General features: G+C 30.6%; 2 protein-coding genes and 1 pseudogene across 2 annotated transcripts in view; 2 read left to right on the top strand and 1 right to left on the bottom strand.

Moving 5' to 3' along the window:
• Positions 1-20,792, top strand: part of LOC125854993 (NAC domain-containing protein 2-like) — a 100,104-nt gene that overhangs the window by 40,121 nt on the left and 39,191 nt on the right. The gene's annotated exons all lie outside the window — the stretch shown is intronic.
• LOC125854990 (protein S-acyltransferase 11) lies at positions 28-8,284 on the top strand. Its single transcript, XM_049534619.1, has 5 exons — positions 28-262; positions 3,325-3,550; positions 4,249-4,547; positions 6,643-7,140; positions 7,841-8,284. The coding sequence occupies exons 1-4, from the start codon at positions 179-181 to the stop codon at positions 7,126-7,128; spliced, it is 1,095 nt and encodes a 364-aa protein (XP_049390576.1). The 5' UTR covers positions 28-178; the 3' UTR covers positions 7,129-7,140; positions 7,841-8,284.
• On the bottom strand, positions 9,954-12,387 carry LOC125856212 (uncharacterized; annotated as a pseudogene).

The raw sequence follows: 20,792 nt of genomic DNA, 5'->3' as shown, positions 1-20,792 counted from the left end.
ATTATCACTATATTTGACTTTTCAAGTTGTTGTTTTCTTGAATTATAATATTGAAAGATTTTTATAGATATTACCGGAAAGAAATTTTGAAAAGGAAATTATGTCGTTACACATTTTGGTAGAAATAGAACCAACAACCGTAATACAGCGGTTGACGCCGTGAAAGGTGGTCGGAATCATGGATTTTGCGGAATCCGCCACCACCTCTACGACGGCGATGAGGTCCTCCACCTCCGCCGCCGATGATGACATTCTATATCCGGTATGTTTTACATGAATTTCTGCTCATCGTTGACGATCAATTTTTTTCTATATATCCCGATTTTGTTTCCTTTTTATCGATTATTATTACTGTATAATGCTTGATCAGTGGATCTGAAGAGAAAAAAATTGATTTTTTTTTCTGTTATTTTGAGTAATTTGATAAATTTTTTGTCTTTTTTTGTTTTTGTGTGTATGGGGTGGGGTATACTTTCCTGCGTTTGAGAATAGGAGGTTGGAATTTGTATAGCAGCGATTGTATTTTCCCTTTTTGTACGGGTAAAAGTTGGTAGAGAGTTATCTGATACCTGTTGGTATATTGCTGGTGGGAGGTGGCAAGTATGCCGTAGAATTAGTTGAGATGTGCGAAAGCTGGTGTGGACATCATCGTCGTAAAAGAAAAAGTTCTATACCACTTGTCTATTTATTTTACTTTTGTTTGGCTAGCTTGCTGCCTTGCGTGCAGCCCAACTAGTTCATTAAGTTTTTCATCCTGCTTAAGCAATATGAGAGGAGGATGCTTTGTCATGCTTTTTTAGTGTTTTTGTCTTGGCTTCTTCAATCATGATTGTTTTTTTAATCTTTTGAACTGTTTTGTAATGCTTTTACTCGAGCCAAGGGTTCTATTGGAAACAAACTCTCTACCTCCCAAGGTAGGGGTAAGGTTTGCCCATAAACTACCCTCCTCAAATTCCACTTTTGGGATTATATTGGGTATGTTGTTGTTGTTGTTAAGCAATATAAGAGGAAATCACATGGCTTTTTTGCCTCTATTGTTACCACTTGTCTGCTCTTATCATTGAAGTATTTGCTTTTGAAAAGCCCTATCTATGGTTGGAGGTAGAAGTAAATGAGGTAACTTAACATTTGAGCAAGTCTCACTCGTTAACTCAGAAACATTTAAGCTTCTCTCAAAGTTGATTTCAATAACTTCCTATCCTTTTTGGCTAAGTTGTATCTCCGGTATGCTTAGATGCATTTTTGCTCATTGTTGGCAATCATTTTTGTCTGTATAGTATGTACCCTGATTCTGTTTCCTTCTTATCATTTTAATATGCTTGGTCAGTGGACTTCCTTTTACTCATAAGTAATTGATCAAGAATGTCTTCTTTTTCTTTTTGGTATGTGTGCTTGTATTTGAGTACAAAAGGTTGGAATTTCATAGCAGGGATATTCCTTTTGCCCCGTTTTGTTTCCTTTCTTTCTTCGTTTCTGATAAAAGTTTTACACCACTTGTCTACATTTTTTTATTAACCTTGTGTTTGGCTTGCTTGCAAGCACCTCAACTATTTCACTGAATTTTGAATCTTGTAAGTCTAACTCTGTCTACCGACTACCATGACTTGGCCAAATGGAAGAAAATCATGTAGCTTTTTTGCCTCTGTTGATACCTGTGGCGGAATCAGGAATTTCTCCAAGGGTGTTCAAACTTTGAAAGAGTCGATAATTTATTTTTTTTAGCGGAGTGGGTGCACAAAACTTTTTTTTATTGATGAGTGGGTGCACCCAAATTTTAAAATTAAATTACATATCACTTAATAACTAAATAATACATAAACTTACAATTATAAAACTATCAATGGTATAAATCAAAACTAATGGACAAAAGTCAACAAAAATAATTTTAGCTTCTAGTTGAATATACTCCTTTGGTTCATATTAAGTGAATTGTTGAGACTTTTTTCATGATAATCATAACTGAATGTTTCAAAGTTCGAGAGAATTGTTGAAACATTTTTTCCATATTTACTTTTTCTTTTAATAAGATTCTTAACTATTTTACATTTTCTAAAAGAATAGTGTAGAAATAATTAAAAATATAATAGTGGATAATAATCTTTAATTTTATCTTTAATTAATTTGTTAAGAGTGTGTTATACCTAATAATGCACTTAATATAGATCGAAAAGAAAATAGAAAATCTTAATTATTAGGTTAATCAAAATTTAAGGTTGAAAATGGTAGGGGGCTATTTCTGTGTTTTTTTTGGTAAAAGGAAATTTGTGTTAAAAAATACAAATAGTGAGGATCGAACCACAAACCTTGAAGACATAAATGAGCACACTTACCACCAGACTACCAACCTTTGTTGTGTCAAAGGGTGTTCAATTTATTATATATCCAATATTAGACAATATTTTACCTATATAAACCAATATAATTTTCTGATGAAGGGTGTTTGCCTGACCACCCTTATATGGTTGTAGCTCCACCCCTGGTTGATACCATTTGTCTACTTTATTGTTAAATAATTGCTTTTGAAATGCCCTACCTATGGTTGGAGGTGGAGATAACGTACCATTTAAGCAAGTCTCACTTGTTAACTCAGTAGCATTAAAGCTTCTCTCAAAGTTGATTTCACTAATTTTCTATCTCTTTTTTTCTCAGATGTATCTCCGGTAAGCTTACATGCATTTTTCACTCATCGTTGGCGATTATTTTTTGTCAATAAACCCCATTTCTGTTTCCTTCTTATAAGTTATTAGACGATACTTGATCAGTGGATTTTCTGTTATTTTTGGTAATTGACCAAAATTTCATCTTCTTTTTCTTTTCGTATGTGTGTCTGCCTGTGTTTGAGTATCTTCATAGCGGGGATTCCTTTTATCCCCTTTTTGTTTCCTTTCTTCCTTCGTTTGTTTTTGGTTCTGATAAAACTTTAACACCTTCTGTCTACTCTTTTTTTTTTTTTAATAACCTTATATTTGGTTAGCTTGCAAGCACCTCAACTATTTCACTGAATTTAGCTTCTTATAAGTACCCCTAAATCTGTCTACCATGTCTTAGGTGAATGGAAGGAAATCACATAGCTTTTTTGCCTCTGTTGACATGATTTTTCTACTTCCTTTTATCATTGAAGTAATGCTTTTGAAGTGCCCTACCTGTGGTTGGTAGAGGTAACTAACCATTTCAGCAAGTCTCACCCGTTAACTAAAAATCATTAAGCTTCTCTCAAAGTTGATTTCACTAATTTTCTGTCTTTTTTCTCTCTGAGGTTGGACAATTTAGACATTCTTGAATCAATACTGAACATCTTAGTTTCTTAATGGTGTGCTATTGTAGGAGGAGCATAATGTGACATCTGTAAGTGATGATCATGAAACGACATGTTGGGGCTGTGGGCTCCGTGTTCTTGTTTCACCACATGTACCTGCTTTCAAGTGTTTCTGGTGCGGAGCTATAAGTAACCAGAACATAATTAAATGTGAGAACCAGAACTTCAGGTGGAGACGATTGCGAGACCGGTGCTTTGTCAGCATCCTTATTGTCTTCATGCTATTGGTAATATGTAAGTGATCAAACATCCATCATCTCCCCTGCATCCCTGATCTGCGGGAATATTTGATTCTTTTCATGATTGAACTTTTAGCTGTATGGTTATTGCCTTCTCTATCTGCTTTATCTTTGTATAAGGCTTGCACTATTTGAATGATTTTCATGTCAGTTTTTACTGCGGCAGAAGTCAATGTGGACATCTCTTTGTTTTTGTGTTTCATGTATATCCCCCGGTTCTGCCAATTATAGCCCTCTGCTGCTTTTCTTGTTCCTAACCACTGAAATAAAACAGCATGGAGAGCAATCAAGAAGTTTATCCATGCTGGAAGCCACCAAGACTGCCGTATCAACGAAATTTGTGTAATTTAAAGTTAGACTAGGTCACTATGATTGATGCTGATCAAACAGATAATGGCTGTTTCATGCATCCTGCATGCGCTCAGTTTCTATAGTCTCTTAATCTCTTATTTAGATGTTCAAACAGTTTGTGGTCGTATTGCTAATTTGCTTTTCTATTGTTTCTAGTCATTGGATGCAACAAATCCTTGCAATTGTTGCATAAAATGCATCAAATTTCACAATATACATTTTTGTCTCTCACAATATGTCATTTGCGTTAATTGTATGGGCATTTCTTTGCAGCTTATCTCAACTTGTTGGATGTAAGACTTTATTATACATTCAGTTTTGATATGGTTTTTGGTGTTTCAGGTGGCGGTATTTGGGCCATTTATCCGGTATTAGTTTCTCCCGGTTACATCTATGGCAGTGTTAACATTGTGATTGCTATAATATTGTCCATATTTACCCTGTCTACCTTTAGCCTTTCTGCATTTCGATCTGCTGGTGCTCCACCAAACATACTGTGGGGTAGCTATCCTGCTGTGACAAAAGGAGCACTTGAGAATTATAGATTTTGTGAATATTGTGCTAAGCCAAAGTCACCTAGGGCACATCATTGCCGTTCTTGTGGGATGTGCGTATTGGACATGGATCATCATTGTCCATTTGTAAGTTCTCTTTATTCTTTTACACTTTGGAGAAGCTGTTTTATTCTCTAGAAGGTTATGCCTATAAATTGTCTCTAGAAAACAGATGATAAGAAAGTAGCTGAGAAATTTAAGAAGCCTAATAGACAAGGATAACCATGTGTCTGGGAGTTTATGCCTAGAATTGAGGTGGACCCTATGTTGTAGAAATATTAGGTTGGTGATATCCGCTTGATGATTTTTTTTAGTTTAAAAATCGCTTATGGATAGTTCTGAACCCAGTTATATGTATAGGTCCTTTGGATGATTATGTACTTGTTGTTTCTTTTTCACTTCTGAAATCCACGAAAACCTTTGATTCCCATGGGTGTTGATAAGATGCATGATCCTATTCTTAACCACCTGGTGAAATGCAAATAGTATATGTATACCTCATTGTCAAATTTTAGCTTTGACCTTTCAGATCTATCGCATATAAACTCCTTGACCTAAACTTCTACAGCCCCCCACTGGAAAAGAGGAAAAAAGAACAGTAAAAGTAAAAGTAAAATAGGTAGAGAGCTAATATTTGAAAGAGCTAACCAGGATTCTTATACAGTTTAAAAGAGAAAAAGGAAGATCCTTTACAAGAAACTGAATTGAATCTATAGACACTTATCATACATGACATCGATAGGTATGATATCCTAACAGAGCGAAAAAGGGGTGAAAAGTGACTCAAATTTTATACTTCATCATTTTACGGTGTTATGATAGGTAAGTTATTTTCTCTTTTCTTACTCTTTTTTTTTTTTAAAAAAAAAGAAGTATGAAGGATGAGACTGGGAGCTCCGATCTTCGCACTACCACAATCTGATTGTCAGAAAGTTGTTGGTATTAGTGTTGTATATACTATCCTACTCAATTACAAGAAACTTGAATCTTTTAACTGTTACATTTTATGCTTTATCAAACTGAAAATGGTGCTAGCTATTGTTGTTGAGAGGAATGCAGGGCAGTAAAACTACCTCAAATAGAAAAAAGAAGAATCTAATTCCAGGGAGCGAACACCAGAGAGTAAAAGATACTCATGAGTTACTAGCAGTGTTTTCAAAAGTGAAAAAAGAGCAACAAGGTTGAAAAACGATAAATAATTGAAGCGCACAATTTACAGATATCATATGTAAATGAATTTTGTGCTAAAATAATCAATCAATTAAAATAACTAATTTCAGCATCCAATATACAAATAATGTTGATATTAATTCAACTCTTCAAAATTGAGATTCAAAGAATCAACTATTTCTCAGGACCACCTTGCGCATCTTTGTTTGAAATGCATACTTATTTGAATTGCATGGCTTCACCCATAAGGTCATGACCTCTCACATCATCCATTCGAGCAATGAAGCAATGGCTTTTAGTAACACTGGTTAACAGTTAGGAACAACTCACAATGGGGAGAGTGAAGAGAAAATGAGCTCCTTTCAGAATATGGACAGAAAATCAAGAGAGATATAGGTCTGGGTTCTGGGTGCATATATTTTGATTTTACTTGCTTCATGTGTAGCATGCTCACCGATGAACAGTATCCAGAACTACTGATTTTTTATGAATTGATGTAGTGGTGTTTCTTGCTCTAATTCTTTGAAGAGGGACAAATTTCTTGTTTGATGATAAGAATATTTATTCACAAATATAGCAAGGAGGGGCGGTAATGCTTTACAAGATTGTAAGGGACTTAAAAACGGCTATAAACCCACTAAAATCATTTACTCCAATTATGGTATAATCCTTTCATAACATCTTCCATTTTCTCCAAGTAATCATCCTATACAAAGAGGAATGACAACCAAAATTATATTAGGGGCCTTTGTCTTCCATCTGAGTTTTAGCGGCCTTTGTCTCCATCTAAGTTTCCTTGAAAATGATGCAATAGAACCAACATACTGTTGTTTTCCTGTAAGGGGAAATAGAAAGCTTTAACTGAAAATTTGCCTGATTTCTCTGGCTTCCACCTTACTTCATCTGGATGTACATTCATCTCCCATCTAATTCCTGTGTGATTGACATGAAAAATATGGTGCAGTAATCATATTATATTCTCATTATAACAGTTGCTTCTTGTATTTATCAGATTGGAAACTGTGTTGGTGCAGCAAACCATCGGCATTTTGTCCTTTTCCTCATTTCAGCAATCATTGGCATGATTTACGCGTCCATCATGTCTGTTTATGCAGTTTATCATATCTGGCCACCATTAAACAACTGGCAAATTCACCTTCTGAGTGGGGCTTTTGGTCAAAAGTTGGTTATGAGAATGTTAAAAGATATTTTTGTTGCATTTATAAGTTCTATGTTGTTTTTACCCGCGAGAGGACTTGTTCTTATCTACCTGTTTATTGCTAGTGTCTCTATCGAGATAGGTTTAAGTGTGCTTTTATGGCAGCAACTCTGTTTCATATATGAAGGCAAGACATACTTGAGTCATATAAGTGCATCAGGGGGTGAAGGTACTGCAGTAAAGGATTGCCAAAATTTCATCCGATTCTTTGGCTTCCCTTATACTAGAACAAGATATTTGCCAAGCTTCTTCAGTTCTAAGAAGAGACACAAAAAATGAAGCTTGCAAAAGGTATTTCTCCTCCTTTGCTCTCTTTATTCATTTTCTTAGAGCCATCAGTGTGTTGTAAGTTTTGAATTCTCCCAAATACTGCTTTAGTTGATGGATTCTAGTTGGAAATCCCATTGTAAAGCTGATTTTTCTCTTAGATCATGTGCTTATACTAAGTACACTATTGCCTCATAGGCCAGGTGGTACTTCAAGTTCCTGCGTGGCTGCGTTGGCACTGCCCTCAGAATGAAACACTTCCACTTGGGCCTTTTTTGGCAGCCTCCAACTGTCCAACATAAGAATTAGACGACAGTTGTGTTTCATTTTTCACTGAGATGTCTGTCAGTTATTTGGGTGTTAGGAAGGATCTAGTTTTGTTTTGGAACCTCTGGCCTCTCACCCTATTGATCTGTCAATTTATTCTATTAAACTCTTTTTTCCTGAAAAGAGAAAAAATTGTACTATGTATTTGGTAATAGAAGTGATTGTTTGTGAGATTTTACCAAGGCAGAGGAAGAAAAACAGCCTCTTACATAAATGCAAGGTAAGGCTGTGTACATAAGGCCCAATGTGGTCTGGCCCTTCCGTGGGAGGAGCTTAGTGTGCTGGGCTGCCCACTGAAGGAGAAATGAGTCCTGATCCATGACTTGGGGGCATGATTAGTAGTTTCTGTATGTTTTGGCGTAGGATTTTGATTGTGGTATCTGATGACGCTATGCAGATTTATATCAGGTATATGCTGTTTTTTCTTGCGGAAAGGTGGACATATATGATGTATACAGATAGATTCCTTCAGACATTACAAATTTCTGTAGAAAGACTGGAAGAATTTGTTTCCCATTTCTGGCATGATGTATCAGTAGACTGAAAATACAAGTGAAATAGGTTAGACAGTTGAAGCCTACCTAATACCCCCCCCCCTGCTTGATCAACTCTATTTATAGTTCAATGGAGGAGAAGACCCTTATAATCTGGTGAAGCTATAGAAGAGAGGAAGTGAAAAGGATTGAATTGGGGTAGGCATGTTCAAACTTTTTTTTTCTGTTGTAATCTTGTAGCATATGATCTTGTTTTTATCTTGACCTTGAATATGGTTTTTTTCTTCTTTTGTTAAAATGTAATTCAGAGGATAAATCCTCATCCTAGTTTTTTTCCTTTGGATTAATTTAATTTTGTGACAGTTGAACTTTTTCACTCTCTACTGTATTTCGATTATCACACTTCTCTTTTTTCTTGAATGTTTTGTTATCCTTTTTATAGTATTTTTCCATGACCCCTTCACATTCTTATGAGTCATGTATAGTCTGATACTGGAACTTCACTTACAAGCACTACAACAAAAGGGACATTTAGTGGTAATTGAGTTAATGTCATTGCATCTAGTATTGATAAATTGAGTTAATGACATTTATATAGAGTATTGGTTATAAATAACTATATTTATTAATTATTGCTGCTAAATACAATATAGCGGCAAATTATACTATTGCCACTAAATTCTGTATTGGCATGTACAATAATGTACCCCTGTAAATATTTTACATTTATGTCCTTTAACTTTGGGTGCACACAAATTTCCACGTTAGATGCCACGTATGATGTGTATTTAGTTGTTCAATTTTATACAAGCTTAAATGTCTACTTGTGTACAGTCAAAGTTGGAAGATATAAATGTAAGCGGAGACCAAGTTAAAGGGCATATTTATAGATTATGCCTTCTTTATTTGTTGTAGTGAAGTTGTTCATGAGGACATATGGTTGGTGTCTTGTTGTCGTCCATTGTTTATTTAGTTATGGCATAATACATAAATATGTCTTTTAATTTGACTACAGTTGATAACTATGCCCTCCAACTTTGAGTGTGTACAATAAACACTTAAACTTGTATATAATTGAACAAATAGACGCATTCATCCTACATGACAATTTTGTGTCCTATATGGTGTCCTACATGTATTATGTCACGTAGGACATGTATGTCTACTTGTTCAATTTTATACAGTTTAAGTGTCTATTTATACACACCCAAAGTTGGAGGGCGTAGATGACAACTGAAGCCAAGTTAAGGGTCCATTTACGTATTATGTCTTAAGTTATTGTGAAGATCATTATGTTGAATTGTAGGAAAGAAGATCTATTACATGTTGTCTGAGTTATTTAAACTCCATGAATTCATAAACTAGTTGTGAACAGAGGTTGGGGAGTGGAAGAAGATTCATCACCGGGCTGGACTTTAAGACCTTAGTTGAAAATACCTTTCCTCATTCATGGGGATCTAATACATCATGGTCTAGGGGCCTAAGAGAAGGAAGATAGATCACCAAGGCTTATTTTTAGCCACAACTTAAAGGAAGGTGGCCCGATTGGAATCTTGTACACTTTCCTTATCTAAGCATTTTGATGTTGAAAATACTTACCTTTATTGATTTGGTATAATATCAACAACAACAACATCATATTCAATGAAATCCACAAAGTAGGATTTGGGGAGGATAAAGTGTATGCAGACCTAACCACTATCTCGTAGAGGTAGAGAGACTATTTTAGAAAGATCCTCAATATTGAATGTGATTTTTTTATTATTGAGAGAGATCATGTTGTTCTTGTTGACGAATTTTGAAAACAACTTTTATAAAGGATAATATATAAAGAAGAACTGTACAAGTAATTGACAAAATTTATAAATGCAACTTAAATTTAAAGGTTTACATGAAATGATAACATTCAAAGAAATGTTAAAGACAACCTGAGCTTAGAGATAGAATTCAAGGAAATGATTAAAACGCAGTCTTAAAGATAGAATTCAAATAAATTATTGAAATGAAATCTTGAAGCTAAGGGGAGGAAGTCGCATCATCCTTTTCTCCATTGTTGTTTCTGTCTTTTCTCTCACAATCAACACTCATCTTGTTTGTTTTGATACTTGAATCTTTGTTTGTCAAATAATTCATATTTGAGTTTTCTTTAGTTGGACAATTCCAACTATATTCATCTTCAATTGGTGAGACCCTTGAAGTATACTGTGGAATGCAAGAAAATTTAATGAGATGATCAAAAATAAATTTAACTATTTCTTTTATTTTGTCAAATATACAATTACCAAAATTAAAGAAAAAAAACTATTGTTGAACAATATTAGAAACTTGTAAAAAAACTCAATGTTATAGTGGAAGATAGGCAAGCTTTTTATGAATTACCTTATAGAGATTATCGATGGAACGAAATTTAGTACTTCTGGGTATTCCTCGAGTGATATGATAGTTTCCATCCTTTTCATCTCTTGTCAAAAGTTTTGAGCCACAATTAACAGTATTGTCGTTTAAATTACGACCATAATTATCTGTGCGACCATTTTCACATGTAACTTTATTGAGCTCTGACTCACCTGAAAATTATATGTGAGATTGCATGATATATGTGAAACAAACTATAAGTTTGGATGGGAGCTTCAATCTAATGATTGTATATTAGACTACCACTATATTGTGTACCATTTAGGTCAAGAGTTTCAATTATCTTGAGCTTATTGATTTAAAATGTAGGATTCATCTCTACTTTTGATAAATTTAGATAATTAAAAACATAAGTTTAATTTGTAAGATGTAAAATTTCGTAAGTACCATCAATATCTTCTTGTTGTTGATTAGGAAATTCCTCCTCAAAAGAATTCTTTTGATCCTGTCTTATGTTGTTTTGGTTGCCTTCTTTGAATTTCTCACTTTCTAACTCCTGTAAATTCACATTGTTTTTTCATAAATGATTGAACGTAGAAAAGTATATTTTGAAATACAATGAGCATGTTCAATATCAATTGACATAAATGTTGAACAATTACCTCGCAAGCATGAAGGAGGGGATACAAACACGTATTGTCAATGTTACTGTCCTTTAAGGTAAGATTAGGATTATTCAGTGGTCTATCATCAGTACGGCTCTCAAATTCATCTGAAAAATCATGAATAATTAATAGTACGAGTCAATTATAAAATATAGAATTAATTATAAATTATATACCCTGAATAATTTGTTGTTCATGGTTGTCTGCATTCTTTCCCTCTTTCATGGGAAGTTGAGAATTGCTCCCTTGAAAAAATATTAGTCAAGTATTTACTATACTAAAAACAAATTATTAGCAATACTTTAAAATTCAATATTTGACTACTAATACTTCAATTAATTTGGAAAAGGTTATTTAATAATAAGATTAAAATTGAAAATACCTATTAATTTTCTCTTTATTTCTTAAAGTAGACAAGGAAAATAAAAATCAATATAAGTCACATACCATGAATAGTTTTTTGCACTCGTTTGTCATGTAATATATTCTTGGAAGAGCCTTCTTGATCCTTTTCAGAAAATTTGTTATTCGTCTTGACATCCTCTTTGTTTTTCTTTTGTGCTTCGAGCATATTAAACGTATACTGTGTAATTAAATACAAAAAATAAAATCAACTAATTATTTATATTCATAATTCATGGTCACACAAAGTAAGATCTTCCCTCCATTTTAATGAGTCCAAAGTTGGTAAACAAATGAAATTCTAGAAATCACAAAAGATAATTAATTAGAATAATATACGCATATGCCATTAAAGATACATAGAATATATCTCAGTCATCCTTGTACATATACATTGTATTTCATAAATTAAAAATGATGTTTAAAAACCAGAGATAGATATTAAATATAGATCTGAGAGCAAAGACAGAGCTTACAGATTTGGGAGAAAAATAGAATGATGATTACAAGGGATGAAGGAAGCATCATCCTCTAGCGACACTCATTCTCAGATTGGAATGTAAGTCTCGTTCTCAGACTGAGAACTTGAGTGAATGCTACTGGAAAAATCGATAGATGTCTCATTGTATTTAAATCAGACTATTCATGCATATAATTGTATAATTTCAACATACATAGTATAATTTCACAAGTAGAGTTTTGAAACAGATAAAATGTACAAAAATTATAATTTGAAATTGGTAAGATGCACATAGACTGTAACGCTACTTTTTGGGGGTAGAGATATTTTTCCAACATACCTTCGACAAAAAGAAAATTGAAATAGGGTTGCAAGAAGAAAAAATCAAACATTTATCAATCTTTTTACTCGTCTTCTATAATTTACTAGAATTGTCTATGAATTCAATTAGGACTATTGCTAAAAAGAACAACAAATATGTAGATGTATACAAAAGAAAACAAAATGAAGAAATGAAACAAGATTTGGATTGAAACAAACTTACCATCACCCAATCGCCATCCTTCATTGTAAGAATAAAAAATAAAAATGAATGAATATAACGAAGAAGTAAATCAATACCGTCTCAATCGCGTTTATATGTTCCTCTTGATTGTTAATCTATTTCCTTAAAAAAATTAAGTAAGTGAAGAGACAGAATAATATCGGCTATCATATATATATTGGTTCAAGTATCTCCTCTTGACCGCTTATATATTTTTTCTAAAAGTTTGAAATTAAAATGATAAAGTGAATTTCTTAGTATCTCTGGTTTAATATATACATCCCGTTTGCTGTGCCGTTCTTGAAAATTATGTTTATTCATTTTTTTAAAATATGTTGACGACCCAAATTTTTAAAATACTACTGTATAATTAGACTATAATTTTGAATCAATTATTGTAAAGAATTTATTGTTATGCTAACAGTGATATTTTAACATTAATTGAGAGATTATTTAAAATATAATCATTTATTATATTGTGTTGTGTGTTTTAATTATGAGAATAATACATGATAATTCTATTTTAATAATATTAGTAAGGTGATCAATTCTCCTTAGAAATTGTATTTGATATATGTTTTTAGCTAATTCTTCACCATTACGCTAATACTAGACTAACTCCCATTTTTCAAATTATTTACTCGCCTTTTAATTTGGTGATTAAAATTTGCATATAGTTAATGTATTTTATAGGTTTTTTTTTTTATGATTTAGTAATATTAATTCTTATGCTAGTTCAATAATTTTTATAAGGCATAATACATAAATATGCTCTTTAATTTGGCTTTAGCTGACATCTATGCCCTCCAACTTTGAGTGTACATAAATAGACACTTAAACTTGTAAAAAATTGAATAAATAGACACCTTCGTCCTACGTGACATCCAACATGACAAGTTTGCATCCTATGTGGCGTCCTACGTGTATTATGCTACGTAGGACATGTGTATCTACTTGTCTAATTTTATACAAGTTTAAGTGCTTACTTATGCACATCCAAAGTCAGAGGTCGCATAACTGTCTACTAAAGCCAAGTTAAATGACATAATTATGTGTTATGCCTTTTTATAATCACTTTACTATGACAAAATGAATTTAAATAGTTTTCAAGAAGTTAATTAGATCTATATTTGAGAAATCAAATTTACTATCCAATTCAGTAAGTGCTTATCATTTTTAGACTTTGACCAAATAAATTTATATATTTCTCATAAAGTTAGTCAAATATAATAGTCAATTTAATCCAATAAATTCACTACAAAATTGATAAAGAACATTAAATTGTGATTGAAGTAGTAATATTTTTCTTAAAAAAGATATTAACACTTAGTTGACCAAAAATTAAAGTATTTTGAATTTCTATTTTGGAGGTGGAAGACCCCATATTTCCTCTCTTTAAACTCGTTTAGATTATAAAATTAACAAATATATGACACACATAAAACAATGAGGAAATTTCATACATAGCAAAGATATTAAATTTAATAAGTTTCCTTAGCTACAATTTGTCTAATTACGTTTCATAGCTATAGTTTCATTTACTATAAATATTTTGTTTGTATAATTCACTTGTCAATATACAAACAAGCTAAGTATATATAAATTATGTATTTATACATTTAGAAAATATCAGAACTTGTACAAATCAAATGTATCAACATGATATTACGCGGATAAGCAACTATATACTAGTTAATTAGCTAACATAACTATAATTTTTATTAATTACCACTTACAACTTAATTTTAGCTATAATTATTTGCGCATCTCTCCTCTCTTCCTCTATCTAACCTCTCTCCTCTCTTATACATCTAAAAGTACAAATCATACAAATACAAATTATACATATACATATACAAATACAATTATATGACAAATATACAAATACAATTCGCCTCTCTCCACTCTCTACCCTCTCTCGCTTGCCTCTCTCCTCCCTCTCCCAATCTCGCTCGCCTCTCTCCTCCCTCTCTCAATCCTGCTTGCCAGATTTACAAATGCATATGTATACCAATTACATATATACAATTATCTAACAGATATACATATACAATTCAACATATATACATATACAATTCACCTCTCTCCACTCTTTCCCTCTCTCGCTCGCCTCTCTCCTCCCTCTAACATGTAGATACGAATAGTAATTAACAAAATATAGCTATAGAGCCTAATTAAGTTTATTTAGTGGCTATTTGCGAAATTTCCTCATAATTATATTCAAGCTAAGTAAGCATATACAAATTCTGGATTTATACAATTAGAAATTGAATTATAAAATTCTGGATTTTATAATTAGGAGCCGAATTATACAAATTTTGGATGTGGCTCACTTAAATATGGTTATATGTTAGTGGCGAAAAGTAATTTCTTCAAACTATAACTATGCTAAACAATTAACTAGTATATATTTGCTTAGTCTCTTAAAATTTGTCCTTGTCTTAATTGGTTTATGAGCTTGCGTCAATAAGGAACAAATATATTCCTTAATTTTGTGATATTGAGCAAATATATCCCTTGTAATAATGTGTACATGTATATTTACCCCCATGTTTAACAAATGGTGCATATAGACCCTCCAACTATGTAGAATATACGTATATGAACAATCACAATTTACAGTTACCCTTAATAAATGTATTTTAAATTAGATAAAATTGTAATTATGAGTTATAATTTTTTACGAGACTTCATTTTTTATTCTTTTGGTAAAATATAAAAGTCAAATAATGTTTTAAATAAATATATTTTTTTGATTTTGGTTGTCAGTTAAATAGTCATTTAATTCTTTGTTTTATTAAATGAGATGGTAATGTAGAAAGGATGCATAACACATTTGGCTATCAATAGATCGTTTGTAGCTTTCTAATTCTAATTATGCTGATTTTCACTCTCTTGGTATACTGGAGGTAATTTGTTGAACTTGATGGTCTTAGGTTAACCTTTACATGGTTTAATAATCTTGTGTGTTTTATATCTCTTCAGCTACTGCCTTGACAAAGTCACCTTCACTAAATTTCTAAGTTTCGTATTATTCACTATGTTTCGGATCTTAGTATTGCTAGCTCTCGAGGATTTCTCGATTTTCAACAAATATAAACAATTTTTTTTTCATCAATGATGTTATGTTAAATGTTACCATATGTAATATGTCATCTGTTTAGCTATACAGGGTAGTTTTGGTAGTACATTCACATTTCACTGTATGGTATTCTTATTATTGTTAATGACTCATCACAATTAAATGCTATTTAATTAAGAAGTGTATTAATTGGCTACTTAATTTGAAAAGTGCTTTTGTCAATACTAGAGCAACCATTTCTGTTTGATCAAGATTTCAAAAAGTGTTTCTACGTGTTTCAAATAGTAGCAATAATAAATAGTCATAACAAACGACCGCATAAAGTTCAAATCCAAGCGAAAACCTTCCCTAAATTTTGCTGAGTAAATCAAAGTCACAAGACGACGGCAACAACAACAACAACAACAATTTAATAATTAATTAGCGCTACCCCTTACTTCAACCTCGACTGTAACACTACCCCTTTACTTAAGTAATATCCTAAGCTTCTCTCTTAGCCCTTTTCTCATCCTAATCTAATTCACTATTCTATTAGTCAAGATTTTTGAATGAAAATCTAACAGACGTAGGAAATATATCGAAAAGGATGTCTTGAAATTTTAAAAAAAAGCTTATGTGGCTCCACCCCGTTTACTAAATTGTTTTTATTTACATCATGATATGTCTCTAACGTTTTCCTCACTCATCTTGTTTGTTTTAGTATATTTTTCTTCTTCTTTTTGTTTGTTATAAATTTGTTGTGTTTCTTTTTACATGTAAGAATTTCAATAAAATTTTGAAAAGTGAGATCATACTTTAGTTTGACTGAATGAAGAAGGCTATATGGGCAATAAGTCCATAAGAACTTGAATTTTTTTGTATTGATTCTATATTCCCTTTTTTTTTTATCAATATTGTTATGATTACAGTCCTAAGAAGAATGTGTACGTTGTATTTTTCTTCATTTATTTTTTCATTAGACTTCTTTAATTTATATTTTTATTTGGGCTCAAATTAGTCATTTGTGACTTTATTGAAAGTTTGTTGACTACTAACCAAAATTTATAGTTTGTTCTGTAAAAGAAATTAATTTTAAATATTAAAATACACTTCTTATTTGGTATTTTTTTGTCATATTTAAAAAATATTATTTATAACTATTGTATTTTATTACTCATTACATATATGTTTTTATAGAATATTTTATCGTTCTAACAAATTTATAAAAAAAAATCACATGGAATATACGTGCAAAACACGTGTCCAAAAACTAGTTTTATTAATAAGTTACATCTACATTGTACATATCCCATCTTTGCTCTCCCAAAACCTCACCGACGAAATTGCATTAATCTATAATGCTTGACTAACACAACATGTATACAAACTATAAAGTTTTCTTATTTTTAATCGCCTAGCTTCAACGTCAAGCTAATTTTCTTCAACAAAAAGGGATTGGCTAGGATTTCTTAAATTCTCAAAAAGAAAAACATTTCTATCGCTTCATACCTACTTACCAGATTGTCACCTAGTTTTGAATTGTCATCAATCTCCAATTATCTTTGTTTTCATCATGATATGTCTCTTAGAATGTCTTCACTTACCTTGTTTGATTTAGTATAATTTTTTACAATCTCTATTATTAGAGTTCCAATAAAATTTTGAAAAAGTAGATCTTATTTTATTCAACTTTTTTATATATATTTTATTCTCATGAATTATTAAAATATGTGATAGTCAATTATAATTTCATAATTAATTTTTTCAATTAGCAATATAATATTTTTATATATTTGTAAGACACGAATAGACATATATAAATTATTGTGCGTTCCTTGACAAAACACTTATATCATAAGTAAATTCGTATGGATTATAGTTTTGAATTTTTTTTTCAATTGAGTCAATTGTTGCAGAAGCTATCAAAATTATTCTAATAGTAGAAGTATTTAAAAATGGAATTAAGACTTCATCTGATTGAGTATGCTAACTAGAATTAAAAAATTTCTTGTATAATATTTTGTATTACTTTTAATAACAAAAATAGGTCTAAATCATTAATATTGTAGTGATTGTAACACTTTAGAAAACATTCAAAGTTAAAATAATGTCTTTTTAAAGCTAATTATTTGATAATCTAATTAGTTTGAGATTGAAATGTCTAAGAACACATCTCAAAGAATTAAAGACAACTTTACAAAGTCAATATTAAAACATAATTGATTCAAATTTAAGTGAATTAGAATTAAGAAGTCAAACGTAGTTGCAAATTTAATTTCCTATATTTTTTTAATTATAATCACATCAATGATATTTTCAGAAAATTATAAAACTTTAAGAATATGTGGTAGCTATCTCCACCAACAGTTCCATAGAGAGAGCAAAAAGGCATAATACATAAATATGCCCTTTAACTTGGTCTTATTTTACATTTATACCTTCCAACTTTGGGTGTGCACAAATAGACACTTAAACTTGTATAAAGTTGAACAAATAGACACATAAGTCCTATGTGGCAAAATACACATAGGACACCACGTAGGACACAAATTGTCATGTAGGATGCCACATAGGACGTGTGTGTCTATTTGTTCAATTTTATACAAGTTTAAGTGTCTACTTGTGCACACTCAAAGTTGGAGGACATAAATATAAAATGAGGCAAAGTTAAAGGGCATATTTATGTATTATGCCGAGCAAAAATGTGTATCCTATTCTGTTTGATTAGAGCATCATTTTCACTTGTATAATATTTTATATTACTTTTAATTTCAAAAATATGTCTTAATTAGTATATGAACTTGCATCAATAAAGATCAAATATATTCCTTAATTTTGAGATATTGGTAAAATATAAAAGTCAAATAATATTTTAAATAAGTATAGCTTTTTGATTTTGATTGTCAATTAAAAAGTCATTTAATTCTTTATTTTATTCAGGGGTGGCTCAATGCCTTTAAAAATGAGGCATATGCCTTAGGCCCCAAAATCAAAGGGCCTAATTTTTTAGTAATAATAAATTATCTTAAGCTTTTTTTAACAAAAAAATAAATAAATAATGTTTTAATTTGTTTCGAAACATTAAAGAATGTTTCTTTTTTATGGATCAATTTTTAAATTTAACTTCCACATGATATGATTAAGACCACAAAATTAAAAAATATTTGGTATATATATATATCTTTAGTTTAAGATCATAAAAAACACAAAACTTTTTTTATTAAAAAGAAAGAAATAACATGAATCTCATATATAAAAAAATAATTAAAATTTAGGCCTCCAACTTATTTTTGGCTTTAGGCCACTAGTTAGCTTGAGTCGCCACTGATTTTATTAAATAAAATTACTTTTTTTTTCAAAAAAATAAATAAATTGCTTCAAGATATCAACCATAATGGTGGATAGCCAAGGGGGCATTTTCTTTTAAGTGAAAATAAATGAATAAACTAGATAAACTTGCAATTATGAGTTATTAATTCTTACAAGACTTCGTATTGACTGTTTTGGTAAAATATAAAAATAGAATAAAGTTTTTAATAAATATAGCCTTTTGATTTCGATGGTCAATTAAAGAGTCAATTAAGTCTTTATTTTATTAAATAAAATTATATTTTTTCCAAAAAAAAAAAAATTAGAATGTTTCAAGATATCAGCCTTAATGTGAATAGCCTAATGAAATGGATATTTTCTTTCAAGTGAAAAACACTTATGGCTACTAGCTAAAAAAATAAGTTTGATCATCATATAGATACAAACCATAAAGTTTCCCTTATTTTCCGCCTAGCTTAACATCAAGCTAGGATTTCTTGAATTCTCAAAAAAAAAATAAAAAAAATATATATCACTCCATACCAGCTTACCATATTCTAATCTAGTACTAAAATTTCCATCAGTGTTCGATTGATTTTGATTCCGCACCATGNAGGACATAAATATAAAATGAGACAAAGTTAAAGGGCATATTTATGTATTATGCCTAGCAAAAATGTGTATCCTATTCTGTTTGATTAGAGCATCATTTTCACTTGTATAATATTTTATATTACTTTTAATTACAAAAATATGTCTTAATTAGTATAGAACTTGCATCAATAAAGATCAAATAGATTCCTTAATTTTGAGATATTGGTAAAATATAAAAGTCAAATAATATTTTAAATAAGTATAGATTTTTGATTTCGATTGTCAATTAAAAAGTCATTTAATTCTTTATTTTATTCAGGGGTGACTCAATGCCTTTAAAAATGAGGCATATGCCTTAGGCCCCAAAATTGAAGGGCCTAATTTTTTAGTAATAATAAAATTATCTTAAGCTTTTTAAAAAAAATAAATAAATAAAGAATGTTTTAATTTGTTTCGGTACATTAAAGAATGTTTCTTTTTTATAGATCAATTTTTAAATTTAACTTCCACATGATATGTTTAAGACCACAAAATTAAAAAAATATTTGGTATATATATATCTTTAGTTTAAGATCATAAAAAACACAAAACTTTTTTAATTAAAAAGAAAGAAATAACTTGAATCTCATAGATAAAAAAAATAATTAAAATTTAGGCCTCCAACTTATATTTGGCTTTACGCCACTAATTAGCTTGAGCCACCACTGATTTTATTAAATAAAATTACTTTTTTAAAAAAATAAATAAATAAATTGCTTCAAGATATCAGCCACAATGGTGGATAGCCAAGGGGGCATTTTCTTTTAAGTGAAAATAAATGAATAAATTAGATAAACTTGCAATTATGAGTTATTAATTCTTACAAGACTTCGTATTGACTGTTTTGGTAAAATATAAAAATAGAATAAAGTTTTTAATAAATACAGCCTTTTGAATTCGATGGTCAATTAAAGAGTCAATTAAGTCTTTATTTTATTAAATAAAATTATCCTTTTTCCAAAAAAAATAAAAATTAGATTGTTTCAAGATATCAACCTTAATGTGAATAGCCAAATGAAATGGATATTTTCTTTCAAGTGAAAAACACTTATGACTACTAGCTAAAAAAATAAGTTTGATCATCATATATATACAAACCATAAAGTTTCCCTTATTTTCATCGCCTAGCTTCAACATCAAGCTAGGATTTCTTGAATTCTCAAAAATACAAATAAAAAAAATATATCACTCCATACCAGCTTACCATATTCTAATCTAGTACTAAAATTTCCATCAGTGTTTGATTGGTTTTAATTTCGCACCATGGTATGTCTCTTCGGATTTCCTCACTTGTGTGGTTTGATTTAGTATAATTTTTTACACTCTTTGATTGTTATAAATTTGTTGTGTTTTCTTTCACGGGTAAGAGTTCCAATAAAACTTTGAAAAGGAAATTTTTTTTGATGTTTTTTCTTATATATTTTAT

This window comes from Solanum stenotomum, chromosome 2 (assembly GCF_019186545.1).
Source record: "Solanum stenotomum isolate F172 chromosome 2, ASM1918654v1, whole genome shotgun sequence".
NCBI classification, from domain to species: Eukaryota; Viridiplantae; Streptophyta; class Magnoliopsida; order Solanales; family Solanaceae; genus Solanum; species Solanum stenotomum.
The sequence above is the reverse complement of the archived record's forward strand: the minus strand, read 5'-3'. Positions and strand labels throughout refer to the sequence as shown.